The sequence below is a fragment of the Phocoena sinus genome, chromosome 11, assembly GCF_008692025.1.
Source record: "Phocoena sinus isolate mPhoSin1 chromosome 11, mPhoSin1.pri, whole genome shotgun sequence".
Taxonomy (NCBI): domain Eukaryota; kingdom Metazoa; phylum Chordata; class Mammalia; order Artiodactyla; family Phocoenidae; genus Phocoena; species Phocoena sinus.
The window spans coordinates 80,863,188-80,882,243 of NC_045773.1; the positions used below are offsets into that span (position 1 = coordinate 80,863,188).

A 19,056-nucleotide genomic window follows, 5' to 3' on the forward strand; every position below is an offset into this window, starting at 1 on the left:
AAAGTGGACTAGATTCACTCATTCATTCAATCATTATCTCGTACCCTCAATATGTCCTGCAATGTCAGGTGCCACGGGGGAATATAACGAATAAAAATATACAGTTCCCATTCTCAGGAAGCTTAAAATTAGGCCAGGGGAGCCCTTCCTGGTCCCACTTCCCCGCTCCCTTTCCCTCCTCCCCACCCTTATAACTTTTTAATAAATCCCTTTTACTTGAATTTTTGTCTCAGGATCTGCTTCTGGAACATCCAACCTAAGACACAACGAACGGTTTGCTATAAACCCTTGCAGCTGCTTTTTACTGCGCATGTGCATAGGGGTACTCTTGCCCAAGGCATAGAGATTAAGCTCTCACTTAATTTGCACAATAACCCTATTGTTATCACTGTTTCTCAGAGGAGAGAAACAAAGGCCTGGAGAGGTACAGTGACTCACGCAAGGTCATACGGAGAAAAATGGCAAAACTGGGATCTGAACTGAGGCCTGTCCTGATTTTAATTACATTATCCCATCTCTTTATTCATCTGTGTAAATCTGACACGGAGTACAGTGCCTGGGCCTCCATGGACACTGAATATGTTGTATTGTGGTTCTCCACAGAAACAAAACCAATAGAATATACATGGAGATTTATTACACGAATTGGCTGAGGATGTCCACGATCTGCCGTCTGCAAACTGGAGAATCAGGAAAACCAGTGGAGCAATTTAATCCCAGTCCGAAGGCCTGAGAACCACGGGAGCTGATGGTTTTAAGTCCCAGTATGAGTGCAAAGGCCCAAGAATCAGAGGGCTGATGAGGTAAATCCCAGTCTGGGTCCAAAGACCAAGAGCCAGGAGAGCCGATGTCCAAGGACAGGAGAAGCTGGGTGTCCCAGCTCAAACAGAGAGCAGATTTGCCCTTCCTCCACCTTTTTGTTCTGTTCAGCCCTCACAGATTGGATGGTGCCCACCCACATTGGTGAGGGCGATCTTCTTAACACTGTCTACCGATTCAAATGCTAATCTCTTCCAGAAACACCCTCACAGGCACACCTGAATGTAAGGTTTCACCAGGTCTCTGGGCATTCTTTAGCCCAGTCAAATTGACACATAAAATTAACCATCACATACATGTTTTATGAATGGCTGAATTCATTAATGAATGGTGAGTTTGGGCAACAGAGAGTAGATCAAAATGTTTAGAGTGAAGGAGATCTCTATATACCTATATAAATCTATATAAATGTATAAGTATATAAATATGTATATTTTGGGCCTCATCATAATGCTTGTGGGATCTCAGTTCCTCAACCAGGGATTGAACCCAGGCTGTGGCAGTGAAAACCCGGAATCCTAACCACTAGGCCATCAGGGAACTCCCAGAGTGAAGAGATTATAGCCTGGAGAAGAAAGAAATGTTGTGGAACAAGTAGGTTGGGGGGAATTAGAGAAGGTCTTGGTGCCTGGCTCAGGAGCTCATATCTGAAAATTTTTCTCCTTGGATAGAACTGTGTTCTTTGTGGGGAGGCACACATAACCTGTCTGGTGTACTGTGGCAGGGAGGTATGGGATAGAAGGGAAGAAGGAAGTCTGGATTCCTCAAACTGGCCCTCCCTCAGCAAATTCTCAAGCCAGTGCAATGGAGTTTGTTGGGAATGGAAAGAGAAAAACATTCTTAAAGGAGAGAGAAAGTGAGGGAAAGAACTGAGTCCCTGATGTAACCCAGGAAAGGATCTCAGGCTCTTTGCATCATTTCCACATTATATTGGTTTCCATGTCTTTCTCCCTTTGTAAAGTATGAGCTTCTTGAGGGCAGGGATTGTGCCTTGTCTGTCTTTGTATGCCTTACTTCTCTCCTAGTACTTGGCCCACAAGGTGTTCAATAAAGCAAATTATTAACCCCATTTTACAGATGAGGAAACTACTGTTGACAGAGGTAACTCACTTTCCAAGACAACACAAGTGCCAAAGTCAAAACTGGATGTAAGTTCCAAACCAACTCTTCCAAGTTTGACACAACAGGTAGATGAGTGGGAGAGGGAAGGGAAAGCAAGAAGTAATTGGAGGGCTTCCCTGGTGGCGCAGTGGTTGAGAGTCCGCCTGCCGATGCAGGGGACATGGGTTCGTGCCCCGGTCCGGGAAGATCCCACATGCCGCGGAGCGGCTGGACCCATGAGCCATGGCCGCTGAGCCTGCGCGTCCGGAGCCTGTGCTCCGCAATGGGAGAGGCCACAACAGTGAGAGGCCCGCGTACCGCAAAAAAAAAAAAAAAAAAAGTAGTTGGAGATTTTAATACCAATTAATAGGCAGCAGATATTGGAACCTAAAAATGCTGTGTTTATTAGCTGGGAGGAGGCTGAGTGGGACTGGATGGTATGGAATATTAACACAGGGGAACCCACTGTGCCAGCTTATCCACTTAGATTAGACAATGCTGATTCTTCCCCATCTGCCTTGACTGACCTCACCTACGAGTGACTGCGGTGGGGACACTATTGCATTTTATGTCAACATGGAGTCATACAATTAAATAATAGAATAGGATCTCTAATAGATTTAGAGAACAATGGCTCAGTACCTTGGACATGGCCAGTAGTCAATAAATGCTTAGCCAATAAGAGAAAAGAACCTTGAACTTGTATCTTGGTATAATCTAATTATAGAAGCTGAGTTACCTTGAGAAAGCATTGGGCACAGCCCTCAGCCTTTGGGCAGACGAATAATGTCTTTCGACTAGACAGAAGAGTTGGTTATCTGCTCTCCTTTGAAGATCTCTAGGCAGGGAAACTCCAAACGACTCATTTGTTTATCTATTTACCCATATAATGGTCATTTATTGAGCATCTACTGTGTGGGGTGCTAGGTGATGCTGACAGTCTTAGGGAGAAGTTTCAGTCCTCCCTGCCCTCGAGGAGCTCTGTGTCTAGAGAGGAAACAAATATGTATTAATAAATCATGACAATAAAATGTGATAAAAGTTAAATTAGGGAGGGGCACACCCGTGCTAACTCCTCTGCCAATTTCATGTTTCAAACTCATCTGACCAAAGACTTGCTTTGGTATAAACTTAAGCTCTCTTACTGTACATTTTCTCCCTCTAATCTTTAATTAACTGCCCACCAAGTGTCTAGCACTGGCTCAAATAACTTGTCGAATTAAACCAAACCTCTCTCCGAAGGTTTTTCCAGCTGATACCCTTCTCTTTTGCGGCGTAATCTCAACTGTGATGGGGACAGACAGGATGGTGTAGTGGTGAAGCCATCGGATTGTGACCCAATTCGTTGTTCCTACTCTGCCATCTGATCTCTGCGTGGCCCTGGGATGTGAATTTAGGGGATTTCCTTAATAATCTCTAAATTCCCACGCAAGGTTGACAGTCTCAGTTCTTCGTCTGTGGTGTTCCACGACATACCACCAGAGGGCAGCATAGACTCCTCCAAGGCGTTTCCCTCCAGAGTCCTTGTGCCGCTAACATCATCACTCGCCCGGCCTCCATCAGGTCCCACTAATGCCCTCTTAGTCGCCAAGGTGACTCCTCTAAGGTGAGTCAGGCACATGAGGTGAAATGAGGCAGGCGCTGGGGCCCTCAGGAAAATTCAGGCCAGGCTGCTTGCCCAAGTGGTCCATTCATTATCTATTCTTTCTCTCATTATTAACTGAGTTCCCTCCATGAGCCACGCAGCACTAAAGCTGTGGAAACAGCGGTGAGTCAGACAGGAGGGCCCCACCCTCCCGAGGCTTACCTTCCAGTGGGGGAAGTGAACAACAAGCAGATGCATACAGGTTTTATGTAATAGGCTATCACGTCCTGATAAGAGCTATGAAGAAAAAGAAGGCAAGAGGAAGGACATAGCGAATGATATGGTCCATGAGTGTGGGGCTGGAGGGCTACAATTTTAAATAGGAAGGTCAGAGAGGGCTTCTGAGAAGATGGCAAGTCACAAGGACTGAAAGAAATGAGAGACTGAGCCAGGTCATGCAACGATCCAGGGAGAAGAGGAAAAGCTAGCTATGTGTAGCCTACAGCATCAGGATACCAGGTAAAGTCCCCAGCTACTGGTAGTGGGCATCATCTTAACGCCCGGAACTTGTGTCTGCAGCTCCAAAGGATAAATAATAATTTCTGTCTCGTAGGAGCATTGAGAGAATCAAGATAAATCCCACACGTGCTGATATTTATGACGAGCTGACTGTTACACACTGTCGAGGAGGAGTCTGTCCTTCTCTGGTTCTAGTCCTGGGGCCCCAGAGAACAGAGCTGGACGTGGGACGCCCGCCTCTCCAATAGGATTCTGTGTTTACTGGTGTGTTACCTGTGTGTGTGGGTGATGCATCAGGCACCAGGGGCACACTGTGGGGTGAGAGAAGCTCCCTGCCCACGAGGAGCTCTCAGCCAGAGGGATTCGGACAGTCCGGGAGAAGGAGAGAGGATGGGTCCCTGCAGATCCCACCCCCGGAAACAGTGAGGGCCACAGCCTGCCTAGAAGTCCCTCCTGGGACAAGTCCTTCCAGCCTCTCCCGAAAGCACATTCAGACTCTGCCTCAGTCCCCGTTTTCACCCTTTCCTGCCGGATCAGGAGGGAGCTGGGTCTCTAATTCTGCAATAAAATGCATGAATAGCAACAGTGGAAAGAATGACTATTTAATAGCTGAGTGTAATGAGCTGACAAGGAGTGCTGGTTTCCCTAACGCTCGCTCCACAAAACAGAGAAGAGGAAAAATATTATTGTTACTCTGAGAGCTAATCACAGCCTCTATATTCACCTCCTCACAAGACAGGAGGGCTGGTGGCCAAATCAGATGTGGCTTAAGCAGAGCTATGAAGTCTTGGACTCTAGCAGCATGACCGTCCCTCAGCTGACTCCCTGCTGCTTACAGGAGGGCAGGGGGAGGAAGGGAAAAGAACAAAAGAACGAGGGCTGGGGGGACACATAGCCTGGTGGGCAGAGCCCCTGCCTGTCAAGTGTTTCCTCTACGGGATTCACTGGCTGAGGGTGCTCCTTGCTCTGACCCCGATCTTCACTCCCATGTCCCTGCTGTGGTACCCGGGTCCCTTGGAGGATGCAAGCGGGGTTGCTAAGAGGGTGAGAACAGGGCCGGGAAGAGCAAAAGTAGATGCTCACCAGGTCAAGTTCCAGGAGGTCAGTCCTAGAGGAGAGAGTGATGGACCAGGGAGCTGAGGGGGAGAAGCAGGAAGGGTGTAGCTGAGTATGGACCACACCGTGGAATATATTTTGAGGGAGTAGATGTATTTTGATGGGGTGGAGACTGCCCCCCCCAGAGCAGCAGTTCTCAGCCAGGGGTCACACGTTATGCTGGGTGAGAGTCCCTGAAAGAGTCACTTAGGCAATTTTTTTACACAGCACTGCCTACCCCACCCCAGCATCAGATGAATGCTTTGTCCAGGGGGAAATCCCCATACTTCCTCTTCGTGGCCACGTGAGCTCTGCCATTTGTTAATGGAAGTGTGCTGTATCCCTCAGAGGAAAGAGCTCATCTGGGGAGAGAAGAGTGGCTCAAGGGGACAGTCACTCACGAGGAATGAGGGCAGGACAGACAGGCCCACGAGAGAGCACAGGTGGGTGGCTCTGTGTCAGAGCCCAGTTCACGTGCCTGCCACCACTGCCCGGCTAGATCAAACACTCTTTTTTTTTTTTTTTTTGGCTGTGTTGCGTCTTCGTTTCTGTGCGAGGGCTTTCTCTAGCTGTGGCTAGCGGGGGCCACTCTTCATCACGGTGCACGGACCTCTCACTGTCATGGCCTCTCTTGTTGCGGAGCACGGGCTGCAGACACTCAGGCTCAGCAATTGTGGCTCACGGGCCCAGCCGCTCCGCGGCATGTGGGATCTTCCTGGACTGGGGCACGAACCCATGTCCCCTGCATCGGCAGGCAGGCTCTCAACCACTGCGCCACCAGGGAAGCCCTCATCTTCCTTCTTGTTGCAGTTTAGGACCGTGTACCTTGAACCCGTGCCCCGTGCAGAACGCGACAGCACAGAGCAGCCCAGGGTGGCTTGGAGGGGATGCAGCCCACCTTCTTCAGATATGGGGCAGGGACAGGTATGGGAGGCACATGCTTTAAGCTTGGCCTTGTCTGGTGGGGTTTACTGGGCCTCCCACGTTCTCCCACTCAGTCCTCCCACTGGGCAGGGCACTCGCTGGCGGGGTGAGGGGTAGCCCTGGGGCTGGAGAACACAGCAGACCCACCTGTGCCACCGTGGGCCTCGTCTAACTGGTGAGCATCCCCAGGCGCCCTGGTCTGGGCGGTCTCTCAGCCAATGCCCTTTCCTGCTCCCCGGGCCCCATTAGCTTCAGATTTTCATGGCCTGAGCTGAGAGAGGGTGAGACCCAGGGACACAGCAGAGTAAGACACATCAGGGCAGATTTCAGGAAGAAACAGGGAGAGCGGAGGAGAGGGGCTCAGAGGGCCCACGTGTGGGCAGGCAGTGGAGGAATGGGGCGGACGTGGGTGGGGACGGGTGGAAGGGGTGGGCAGGAGGGCAGCGGTCAGGAGGAGGAACGTGGCCACACCCTTGCGTGGTGTGTGTGGCTGGAGATTTGGTGAGAGGCCCAGAGAGACTGTGCCTCCTTCAGCCCCGGCCGTCCCAGCCCAGGCTGGGAGGAGTGAAAGGAGAAAACAGGACAAATGTTGCCACCTCTGTTTATGCTGGAGAAGAATTCCCCACAGAGCAGAGCACAAGCCATTCCTCCTTTTCTGTCCACCCTCAAGGCTCCTCTTCTCTTGGCCACGCCCCTCCGGCTCCCAGGGCCCCCTCCCTCCCTCCCCGCTGGAGATGGAGCCAGCCAGGCCTGAGACTCTAGGGAGGAGTTGACTTTCAGAAGGAGCGTCATCATTTTAAATTGCATCCTTGTGTGCATGTGTGTCTGCTGCTCTGTAGGGGGCGGAGGGGAGTGGAGAGGAGACTCCTCCAGGTCAGCTGGGCTGGAGTCTCGGGAGAGAGGGCCTGGGGCTGTGCGTGAGCCCATCTTAGTTGCCATCCCCCAGTGGATGACACAGACAGGACGTGCAGACTCCACCTGCCAAGAGCCTGTGCCAAGAGGGCCACACCCTTGTCCCATCTAATCTTTCTGATAATTTCCTATTCGATCCTCGCAGAAACCCTGCAAGGTAGACATATTTAAAATACTCCCGGGGGCTTCCCTAGTGGTGCAGTGGTTAAGAATCCGCCTGCCAATGCAGGGGACACGAGTTCAAGCCCTGGATTAGGAAGATCCCACATGCCACGGAGCAACTGAGCCCATGCGCCACAACTACTGAGGCCCTCGCGCCTAGAGCCTGTGTTCCACAACGAGAGAAGCCACCGCAATGAGAAGCCCGCGCACCGCAATGAAGACCCAATACAGCCAAAAAAGTGAAAACAAATAAATGTATTTTTAAAAAAATACTCCCATTTTCCAGATGAGAATATTGAAGTTCAGGAAGGTTGGGTGAGTTGCCCAAAGCTGGGAGGTTAGCTGGGACTTGAACCCAGGTCATCCTGATTCTAAAAACCAGTGAGGGGACTTCCCTGGTGGTCTAGTAGTTAAGACTCTGCGCTCTCAGTGCAGGGGGCCCGGGTTCCATCCCTGGTCAGGGAACTGGATCCCACGTGCTACAACTGAGAGCCTGCATGCCGCAACTAAAAGATCCCGCACGCGGCAATGAAGATCCCACGTGCGGCAACTAAAACCCGGTGCGGTCAAATAAAAAAATAAATATTTAAAAATAAAACCAGTGTTTTCTTTTTTTCCTCCCTACTGCATCAACCCCCTTCAGGGGCTGCTCTCTCACTGCCCCCATGGTCCCTCTCTCTTCCACTCCCATTTTGGGTGCTAGGGGACGGTCAAGGGCTAGATTCGCTGGTAGCCACTAGCCACAAGTGGCTATTTACATTAAAATGAATTAAAATTAAGTAAAATTAAGAATTCAGTTCCTCCAGTTGGTCATACTAGCCCCATTTCAAATGTTCAGTGGCCACATGTGGCTCGTGGCTACTGTATTGGGCAGCACAGAGAGAGAACATTTCCATCATGGCAGGAAGTTCTATGGACAGTGCTGGGCTGGGTCAGAAGCTGGGCAGGAGAGAGAGAAAGGGAGAAACGAGCCGAGGGCTCCGGCGGTAGGGCTGCCTCTGTGAGGAGACCGGGGCAGTGCGGGAATGAGAGTCCAGGCCAGGGGAGCAGGGAGAGGGCTGGGTGGGCTTGGGGAAGAGGCAGAGAACCTGACCCGACTCCCAGGTCCCGCCTTCCAATACTGATACTCTTGGCAATACCAGTGAGCAATTAATTGGCTGGGGTGGGGTCAGGTTCCAAGCGGAGGGAGGGGAATGCGATGCAGGAGGAACCACCCCCTCTTAGCGGGTCTCAGGGCTCTGGTCCTCCAGTCCTGCCCTTCATCCTTCAGGGACCCAGGATTCTGCTGACCCTCCTTGGTCCTACCGTGCATCCTACCCAGAGCAAGCTGGCTGCTTCCTGTTGCTCATCCAGGCCGGGCGGTCAATTAATGGGCGGCAGGGCCACCACCTTCCAATTAGTCTTATTAGCCTCTTGCTCACACACTGGAGCCAGGGCCACCCCTCGGGGAGGGGCCGTGAGTGGCCTGTGAGTAACCAAGGCCCAGCTATGACAGGGGTCCTCAGCCCAGGCCTGTCTCCGGGCTGAGGCCTTGGCGTCCGGCACCTGCGGGCCGTCCCCGGAGCCCCCCGGAAGGGAGAGGTCAGGGAACTGGCTTTGGAGTGCAGACTCCAAAGGTCCACTCACTGATGACACACGTAATAGCTGTGTGGCAAGCATGGTACTTGGACAGTGACAGCAGGGCGTGGGGTGTAGATCCTTATACCCGGAGGAAGAGAGTGGAAGCTGAGTGAAGGGTCTCAGGGAAAGGGGAGCGTGGATCCAGAGGCTGTGGAGGGCTCCCAGGCGGGGTTAACCGTGAGGTGGGGGTGCGGGCTACAGCAGGTAGCCGGTACTGAAGGGAAAGTTGAAATGCCCACATCTGTGCGTGGAGGGAGGACAAGCAGTCAGAGAGGCCAACACTGGGGAAGGCAGGAGAGTGAAGGAGCCAGGGGACTGGGCCCCATGGTGAGGGTGGCCGCCCGGGAGTGGGCGGCCTTCGGGGCAGAGCACCTGGTTCCAGGTTAGGCAACGAGGAGCCGGGGCAGGCCAGCCAGGTGTTCCCAGGGCCACGGTGCCCCACACTGCAGCCACCCCTGCTGCTGAGTAGGCAATACCCAAACATTACTTCAGCTCCTCCCGGCCACACCAACCTCCCCCCCGCCCCCGGCACCTCCACCTCCACCTCTCCTCCCCTCCCCACAGTGACTCCTGCCCGGGAAATGTCCAGCCCTGACATAAAGGCCCCGGGTGTCCACGAGCTGCTGTCACTCAGGAGGCCACACAGTCCAAGATGGGCTCTGTGCGAACATCCCGGATAGGGCTTGTGGGAGGGTGGGGGATGTTGGCATTGCTGCTGGCCGGTCTCCTCCTGCAAGGTAGGAGGCTGGGGGCCCTGGGCGCAGAGAGAGTGGGGAGAGGAGGGGGGCAGGAATGCAGATGCCAGGTCAGAGAAGGCTGGGGGGAGCCCTGCGTGGGGAGAGTCCAGGAGAGGACCCAGCGAGGGCGGGAGGGCAGGGGCTCTGGAATCTGATGCTTGAGTCTGGGGGCCGCTCCTCACTGCCTTGACACCTCAGGCAAACTGCTTAAATTTACTGAGGCTCCGCTTCTGAGACTCTAAAAATGAGGCTAAAGTTAACACCTAGCTCTAGTTTCTCTATGCGCCACTAAGTAATGTGTGCCGCGGTGCTGCCGAATTCCGAGAGTTCTCATGTTGGCTGCTGCTGTTGTTATTAGAGTGCTAGAAGATGGAGTCGATATTTAATAGTCATAACAATTGTCACCATTCATAGGGCCCTTTTTATGTGCGAGACACTCCACTAGCACTTTAAAGCATTAGCTCGTTTGATCGTTAGAAGGATGGTGTGAGAGAAGTGTCCTCACTCTGCACAGGAAGACACTGAGGCTTGAAGAGCTTAGGAAACTGGCTCAAGCTCACAAATTAGAAAGCAGTTAAGCCGGGATCCAAACCCCAGGCTGGGTGACTCCAGGGCCTGTGCTGTTGATCACGGTGACCTTGCCCATAGCCCCGTGGCTGTGTGGCATCGGAGGAGCAGAGGAGCGCGGGGTGGGGGTGGGGGGGCTGGCTGATTAGTGCAGCAGAGTGAAGGGGGCGGGGCTGCGGGCAGAGCTGGGGTTTGGCGTGGAGGTGGATGCATTGAATTTCTTTCTGAGGAGAGAATGGGGAACTCACAGAGTGTGGAGACCTGGTTTTTGGTGGGGGGTTCAAAGGAGGAATGGCAGTAATAAATCATGTCCGATGCTTTCTGCTTTTGTAAAGCACCTTCTGCATGTGTGGTCACATCTAGTGCTCACCGTAACGCTGTGAGGAAGGTAGGGCAGATCTGGCCTCTCCAAATGTACGACCTGAAGTACGTGGCTCTGTCCACACCACTTGGGACCGGAGGTGGTTAAGGTGGGGAGTAGAGGAAGGGTGGGGGGAGGGGAGCCTGGGTGAGGAGCAAAGGGTTAGTTAAGGAAAGAAGTAGAGGCAGAAGCGGTCAGATGTGGGCCTGGGGGCAGGGAGGCACGCAGTGCTGGCCAGCAGGGAGACAACTGATAAAGGTCAGGGGCCTCGGAGGAGGGCTGCATCCTTGTGTCCCTGAGCTGGGCTCGGGGTGCAGGGTCCTGTCCTGCTGGTACAAGCGGGTTCTGAAGCAACAGTGCGTGCCCCCATGTCCTGGCCCCCACCCAGCTTTCCTGGCATGGGCGGTGCTGAGGCGGGAAGCAGAATTTCCATTCTGTACCCAAGCCTGGCCTCTCCAGGGGAAGCTGGCGACCCAATCATAATCCTCAAGTGTCCTGTCCTCTACTGCCGTCCCCCTGCCCCTCCCCCACTTTCTCTTTTTCTCAGCGTCTGTTTGGCTATTTTCCCTTCCTTCTCAGTCCTCTGTGGTTCTTTCATCTCCTCCTTCCATCTGGTCCCACGGTCTTCCCCACCTCTCAGAGTCTCAGTCTCCCCCGCTCTCCATCTCTTTGGGGTCTCCCTGCCTTTTCCACCCCAAACTCTCCCTGGGCTCCTCTCAGGAGAGATCAGAGTAGCAGATGACTGAGGTGGGTCTGGGAGGGGAGAAAGAAAGTCCAGCCTCTCTGGCCCTTGCTAACCACTACTTTCCTCCCCAGGGACCTTGGCCAAGAGCATTGGGACCTTCTCAGACCCCTGCAGGGACCACACGAGTATCACCTCCCCCAGTGACCCCTGTCTCCTGGGGAAGGGGAGCTCCAGCAGCTTCAGTAGCCAAAGTGGCTCCAGCAGTTCCAGCAGTTTCCTTTCGAGTTCCAGTGGCTCCCGTGGTGGCTCCAGTGGCGGCTCCAATGACTCTAGTGGCGGCTCCAATGGCTCCAGTGGTAGCTCCAGAGGATCCATTGCTACCCAGGGTCGTTCTTCAGGATTTTCGTTATTTAAGCCAGGAACGGGGTATTCCCAGATAAGCTACTCCTCTGGACCTAGCTCTAGTCTACAGGGTGCAGCTAGTTCCTCCCAGTCAGGAAGCCTCAGCTCCCAGTCTGGAGGAGGCTCGAGCTCTTCTGTTTCCCAGACCTCCTCGATGTCCAGCAGCAGTGGCCAGGAGGTCAACGCCAAGCTGAGCCCCTGTAGTTCCAACATCCCTGACTCTCCCTGCAGTGGGGGACCCATCGTCTCGCACTCTGGCTCCTACATCTCCAGCTCCCATTCTGTGTCTGGGGGTAAAATGCCTGTGGTGGTGGTGGTGGAGCAGCATGGCTCTGGTGGCCCCAGAGTGGGTCAAAGCGTCCCCTGTAGCAATGGTGGCCTTCCAGGCAAGCCCTGCCCCCCCATCACCTCTGTAGGCAAATATGGCAGCTATGAGGTGGTGGGTGGCTCCTCTGACAGTTATCTGGTCCCAGGCATGACCTACATCAGGGGCAAAATCTACCCGGTGGGCCACTTCATCAAAGAGCACCCCATCAAAGTCTCTCCAGGGGTTCCCTCCTTTGCAGCTGGGGCCCCCATCTCTGAGGGCAAATACTTCTCCAGCAACCCCATCATCCCCAGCCACAGCTCTTCTAGTTCCAACATCTACCAGTCGGGAGCTTCCTCGGCCATTGTGTTCCAGCCGGTGGGCTCTGGTGGCGTCCTGCCCTATGGCGTTGGCTCCAAGGGCTCTAAGGAGCCCTGCTCCCTCTCTAGCTCTGGAGTCCACAGCAGTTCTAGCCTTTCCAGCAGTTCTGGTTCATCTTTCCATCCCTGTGGTGGTGTTTCCCAGAGGCCCAGCTCCTCACCAGGCACTGGCTCCTTCAGTGGCAGCTCCAGCTCCCAATCCCATGGCAAAATCATCCTTCGACCCTGTGGCAGCAAGTCCAGCTCTTCTGGTCACTCTTGCATTTCTGTCTCCTCCTCAACATTGAGTAGGGGTCGAGCTGGCTCCTCCCAACATGACCCCTCAGCTGGTGCCAAGCCCTGTGGCTTTGGCAGCTCTGGAACGATCCCCTGCCACTCCATCCAGGACATCCTAACCCAAGTGAAACCCCTGGGGCCCCAGCTAGCTGACCCTGAAGTTTTCCTACCCCAGGGAGAGTTACCTAACAGTCCATAAAGCAGATTTTGCCTACACACATGTGCAGGCATACACACACACACACACACACACACACACACACACACACACGCACCATCTCCCAGGTGGGAGAAGTTCAGGAGCCCAGCCATGGGGGTAGCTCAGTTTTCTTCCACCCTCCCAAGACAGCTGCTCTACTTCCCCCATTGTCCCAATGTGGCAGACTCTCCCTTATCAGCTCTTCTTTCTTTACGTCCCCAAATTGTAGGCTCCAAATCCCTTTCCTCATTCTCTCCTACTGTTTAGATTCCCATGTGCTGCAGTGCCCTCCCTGCCAGATACCCTCTCCCTAGCATTTCCTCTGCCATTTCTTTGAGACAGTGTAGTCCATCGGCTAACCCTACTCATTCAGATTCTTGACTGGGAACCCCCTGAAATGTCCTACAGTAACTCTGATGCCTGGACAAGCCATCCCCTCCCCACCCCCCTGCCCCCACTTTGCCAAATAAAGCACAATCCAAACAGTTATTTGAAAACAGTGACCATTTTTCACTGGTCTCATTTCACCATCTGGTCAACCAGCATGATATCTTGTTGGGTTCTCACACTCCCAGTTCCACTCCCACGCTCCATTATAGAGCTCAGCACACCCTTTTTGAGTTCCCAACCTTCCTCTTTGTCTCTCAAGGTCTCCATCTCAGTCCCCCTTCCTGGCTGTCACTTCCCTCAACGTTCAGAGGCTTCCCTGTGTGTAGGAGATACCAGGGTATCTGCAGAGACTGGAGCAGGCTCCCTGCTCTCTGGGGGTCCTGGACAGATGTCTCAATAAACTGTGTGAGCTGGATTAGACTTTTTGCCTTCTTGGAGCCCTGGGTCTCATCTTGGGACCTGAGTGATGCTCTCCTATGCCTCTAAAGGTCCTGTGTCCCCCACTTTCATTCATAAATTGGCCTGGTATTTCTTACATCTTACAGCTCCTCCCACAAAGGAGGAAAATCATAAATATTTGTTAAACTGAAAGCAGGGGTTAGTTGGTCTCCCAGATCCTTCCTCTCACATCTCTTCTCTCTCGTTGCCCCAGGAAATCCATTCTTGTCCCACTGCCTATTCACTCTGCAGTCCTCCCCTCTCCTTACATAGAGCCTTAATGATTTCCTCCCCCCCCACCTGGCTCCTTCTCCTTATCCATTAGTTGGCCTCACCTTCAAGATGCCATCCTCTCTGGGAGTCCCGAGCATCGATTTCCTGGGTTTCTGGGACACGAGGAGCCTTGGGAAGGCTGGACCACAGCAGCCCGGACCACATTCCTGGGGACTGAGTAGGAGCTAAGCGGGGCGTGGTTCTGGGAGCTGCGGGTGGAGGAAGTGAAAGACAGAGAGGACAGGGGCATGACGGGTGTGCAGCTGAGCAAGGTGACCCACTGGCCTACATTGAAACGCCCCAGCCCATGACAGAACAGTGTCCTCCCCAGCAGTGTCCTCTCCACCTTCACACTCCTGCTGCCTCTGCTGTGGTTCTAGAGTGAGAGCTGGGAGAGGTGAGAGGGCTGAACACTACAGTGGGGAAGGGGAGGTGGCCTCCATGGGAGAAGATTGAAAAAGTAGACAGGGTGCCAAGGGCCACGCGACTATGTTCTGGAGACAGCAGGGAAGACACTGAGGCCAAGGAAGCTCTCATGCCCCAAGGAGGGGAGGGTGGGCTGTGCTCACCCTTACAGGAAGAGCCTCACCCCAAAGCACAGGCCACCTCTCAGAGCCTCTGCTTGGCTGCAAAGGAATTCACCCCTACCTTAGGATCTAGCTCATTCCCTCCTATTGGGATGATGTCAGCTGGCCCCAAATTTAGGACTGTTGTTGAATTCTCGAATCAGCAGAAATATGTTTTGTTGATCAGAAATGACCTGGGGCAGCTGAGCCAACCTTCAGGGTTGACTGAAGACAGAGGAGGCCTCCGGAACAGTCCCGTTTCTGTCATCACTGTGGGGTCACCCTTGGTTACCATGTGCCCCGTGGACTGCAGCCAATGACAGGAATCAAGGCCCTCAGAGGCTCTGTGGACCGCAATTGTGGGAGGGACGCAGCCTCTGACACGAGTATTCCTCTAGTTTCTGGTGTGATCCAGGTCAAAATGTTTTGCAAAGCTGTTGGATGTCACCCCAAAAGGCTGCTGTCTTGTACCCACTGGCCAGATCTGCACTCTTTTTAAAAAAATTTTTATTGGAGTATATGTTGTCCACTGGTCAGATCTGGAGAGGAACTCTTTACCCTTCCAGTAGCCAGCTAGCAGGGGCTGGGGATGAAGATGGAATAGTAAAATCTAACAGCTAATATTTAAACTTCATGCAACAAGAGAAGCCTAGTCTGGGCGCGTCTTGGAAGCAATAGAGAAACAAAGGCGTTTAAACACTTTTTATAGGAAAAATTCAAACATATTTAAGAGTAGACAAAATACTTAATGAATCCCTATGCTCTCATCATTCAGCCTTAACAATGATCAGCTCATGGCTATTTGACATGTCAATGCCCTCCTTCTACTTAGTTGGAAACATCTGCTCTCTCTCTCTCTGTATCTCTTGTATATTCTGTGGATACATTTGACCATCTAAGGTAGGCAGACTTGTGCCCTCCCCATAACCAGAGATGTCCACGTCCTGATGCCTGGAAACTGAATATGTGAGGCTACATAACAAAGGGAAACTGTTTGCAGGTGGAATTACGGTTGTTAGTCAGATGACCTTAAAGTAGAAAGATTATCTGGGATTATTTGGGTGAGTCCGAGGTAATCATAAGGGTCTTTAAATATGGGAGAGGGAAGAAGAGGAGGTCAGACTGATGCAATGTGAGAAGATCCTGCTGTTTCTGGCTTTGAACATGGAGGAAGGGGGCCATAAGCCAAGGAACTCAGGTGCCTCTAGAAGCTGGAAGATGCAGGGAAATGGATTCTTCCCTAGGGCCTCCAGAAAGGCTCTACCAACACCTCAATTTTAACTCAGTGAGACCCATGTCAGACTTCTGCTCTTCAAAATTGTAAGACAGTAAATTTGTGTTGTTGTAAGCCATTAAGTTTGTGGTTACTTTCTATAGCAGCCATAGGAAACCAATACACCATCATCTCTTAAGGATGGGAACCAGGTCTATTTCCCTAGACACAGGGTCTCATCTAGGAGCAGCCCCTCAGAAGGGGGCACTTCTGCACCCCAGAACCTCCTGCAGGTTGAGGTCAAGATGATGTAGCTATGGGGATGCACGAGAAAGGGGTGCTGGAATAGAATGATATGGATCCCAAAGAGAAACAGAATCAGGTGTTTCTATTGTTGAGAAATCAGTGACGAGATTGGGACTCCAAGGGTGAAGGTCCTCATGTGCCTGGTGTCAGCGGTCAGGAAGGGTACGGCTGGCAACCAGTGATGAGCTGTGAGCCAGGACACCTGGGTTAGGAAGGGGTGAGGAGCTTGAGGAGAGGAGCAGGGTGGGAACACCCAGCTTCCCTGAGTCATTCAAGTGGCATCTGTTGTCACAGAATGAATTAGGAACGAGGTTGGAACGTAGAGATATATTGTTTCCGCAAGCACTGGCTCAGCCTGTTTCTGGTGTCCCCCACCCACTAACAGGATAAAGGGCTGGCTGTCTTGAGGCTGAGGGACATGCAGAGCAAGATGCAGGGCCATGTCGCAGGGAGCCGGGCTCCTTTGGGCCTGCTCCTGGTCTGTCTTCATCTCCCAGGTATGGAGGCTGTGCCAATCTTTGGGCAGGAGCGGACTGGTGGTCCTCGGGGAACTGGGACTGAGGGAAGAGGTAAAGGTGGGAGTGTGTACAGTTGGGTCCCTGAGGGAGGAAAGAGTTGGCACAGGCAAAGTGGAGGGACTTGAAGCAAAGGGAATCAGGGAGTCAGGGAAGGGAGGGCACTGAGACTAAATATCTGGTCCACTGGCTGCCTCCTCTTCCCCTTCCCTCAGGCCTCTTTGCCCGGAGCATCGGTGTGGTGGAGGAGAAATTTCCCCAAGACTTGGGGATCAACCTGCCTCTGCTTGGACAACCTTCCTTGACCAGCGTCTCCAACCTGGAACATCCTCAGCCCAAACCAGACCCTGAGCCTAATGCTTCAGCAAGGGCTCCTCTGAAGTCCAATGCTTCTCCATCACATGGCTCTCAACCCGAAGGAGGTGCTGGGGTACAGATGTGGCCCCCGTCTGGGGAGCTGCCCTCCATGGACTCCTGGTCCTCGGAGGACCCTTGGCCGATGATGCCTGCTGTGGTCGAGGACTATGTGGGAGAAGAGCTGCCTGAAGAACCGTCCTACTTTTCTAGTGAGGCTGCCCTCCCTCCGGGCAGTGAGCCTTTTCCTGCAGAGCCCTTTGCATACCCCGGGGACCCCTCACCCGAGGTTTCACTCCTCCACCAGGACTCTGAGTCTAGATGGCCACTCCGCTCTAATGTGCTGGGCGCCCAGAGAAAAATCCTTGCCCGACCCCGTCCCTGGTCTATCTTCAATGGGATTCGATGGCCATTTCTGTCTCGTTGCCCCTGGGGGTCCCTGAATCCCAGTATACCCTGGGGAGGTGGAGGTCCTGGCACTGGATGGAGACCAAATCCCTTTCACCCTCTGGGAAACCGGGGTAACAGTAATCAATACCCAAGTACTACCTGGGAGTATCCAGGTATCAGACGGAGGACTATTAATTGGTATCCAGGTACTAGCTGGAAGAATACTCCTCTACACCCAGGCAATAATCAATTTCCTCCCAGACTTCTCCGTGCTCCTGGCTCTTACTAGAACATCCCAGCCGGCTTTCCCAATCCTCAAAACCCTGGGTCATAATGGAGTTAGGAGAATGACAGAGCGGGGGCAGCCCTAAGTTAGAAGTCAGAGACGGGGGTCCTGCTCCCTCCCCTTGCAGTGTGAGCTAAATCAAGATCCTATCAGCTGTTTTCTAACGTCCTCTCCACTTTCACTGCCTCCCTGCTCCCCATATGCCGATCTCCAATAAAATACAGCACTTACTGAATCCGCTTCTTCTCAGTGTCTTTGTTTCTGGGTGCAAACTGGAGTTTTGTCCATCCCCATTTTCTAGTCATCCTCATGTCCCTCTAGGGTCCTCCTGACACTCTCTTGCTATCCCCATCCTTTGCAAAAGATCAAAGCCCAAGTGTTTGAGGGTGGGGCCTTGTGTTCTCATCTGGGCCAAGTGGGAGAGCTGGTTCTAGAATTGTCCTGGAATCTGAAAAGGGGAGGAGGGGCAGCAGGACTAACTGAGGTGGCACCTGTGGCAGGAGGCAAGGATGAAGTCCAGGAGGTTGGTACCAGGGCCAAGTGGGGAATGAATAGTCTTTGATTCAGAGACACAGAGGGTCAGAGAGAGTCATTTTTGTCTATGCTTACCTTTTCTTCCCAGAAAGTTATGGTTCTTGGAAGTGGAAGAGGCATTGATGTCCCTTACATGCATCACTTGGTACACTGTGCCCCAGAGAACCACAGACTTCGGGCATTTGCTGAACAAATAGCAGACCTCAATAGAGGAAGAAAGGAAAGGGAGAAGGGACAGGAAGAGAGAAACTTGGAGCCAACAGTCCTGCCTATGGCTGCACTTGATGCTTTTATTCTCAAGTGATGACACAGTCTCTTCTTTTGGTCACGCTACCCTCCCTTTGGTTTTCCCAGGAGCTCAGTATCCTTGTACAGGAGTTGGAGTGGGGTGAGGAAGGGTCATTCTAAGAAAGTGCAGAAGGAAGTTAACAGAAGCTGGTGGGGGTGATGGGGTTTCCAGGGGGCACACTTCTGGTGTCCACCCATGTCTTCCCATCACCAGTCACACCACCCTCTATCACGCCAACCTCCTTCCCCAATTCTTTCCCACCCTGGACTCTCACTTTCTCCCTGTCCTGGGGCAGGCGGTTCTGTTTTCAGCACCTGTCTCTTCCACAAGCCCAAGCTCATTCTCAGGCTTGGTCTCATTTCTGTCTGTCCCTCTTTCTGGCTGCCTCCCTCTCACTCCTATTTGCACTTTTAAATTCTGTGTCGGCACTCCCCTCCTCTGTTCCCCGCAAGCACCACGGGAAAGGGACTTGGCTTGTTCACTGCGGAACTCCCAGCACCACGGACAGCGTCTGGACCAAGGTCGGCGCTCAGCAAACACTGAGTCAACGCACTCGTACTCTCTCTGACTGACTCCCTTGTTTTCTCTCTTCTTCCACTTTATTCCTGAGCCGCAGGGCTGCACACAGACTCCCATCTGTACTGCTACCATGCCCTTCCCAGAGCCTCACTGACATCTCCCTAGAAACCCCACAAAACCCTTCCTAGCTTGGGAATGCTCTGTACATTCCATTCTTTCACCTTCATTAACAACTGTGAGGAAGACGTTGTAAGATAAAGAAACTGAAGCTCAGAGAGATTAAGCAACTTACACAAGGTGACATAGCTAACCCGTGAGAGTCAGTGACTCAA

The 19,056-nt window shown here is 52.7% G+C and overlaps 2 protein-coding genes across 2 annotated transcripts; both read left to right on the forward strand.

Annotated features, from left to right (window-relative positions):
- The first annotated feature begins 9,389 nt into the window (after positions 1–9,389).
- On the forward strand, positions 9,390–12,651 carry CDSN (corneodesmosin). Its single transcript, XM_032648165.1, has 2 exons — positions 9,390–9,474; positions 11,219–12,651. The coding sequence occupies exons 1-2, from the start codon at positions 9,390–9,392 to the stop codon at positions 12,649–12,651; spliced, it is 1,518 nt and encodes a 505-aa protein (XP_032504056.1).
- Positions 12,652–16,255: 3,604 nt separating this feature from the next.
- C11H6orf15 (chromosome 11 C6orf15 homolog) lies at positions 16,256–17,385 on the forward strand. Its single transcript, XM_032648179.1, has 2 exons — positions 16,256–16,334; positions 16,568–17,385. Exons 1-2 carry the CDS (start codon positions 16,256–16,258, stop codon positions 17,383–17,385), a joined length of 897 nt encoding a protein of 298 aa, XP_032504070.1.
- The last annotated feature ends 1,671 nt before the right edge of the window (positions 17,386–19,056 follow it).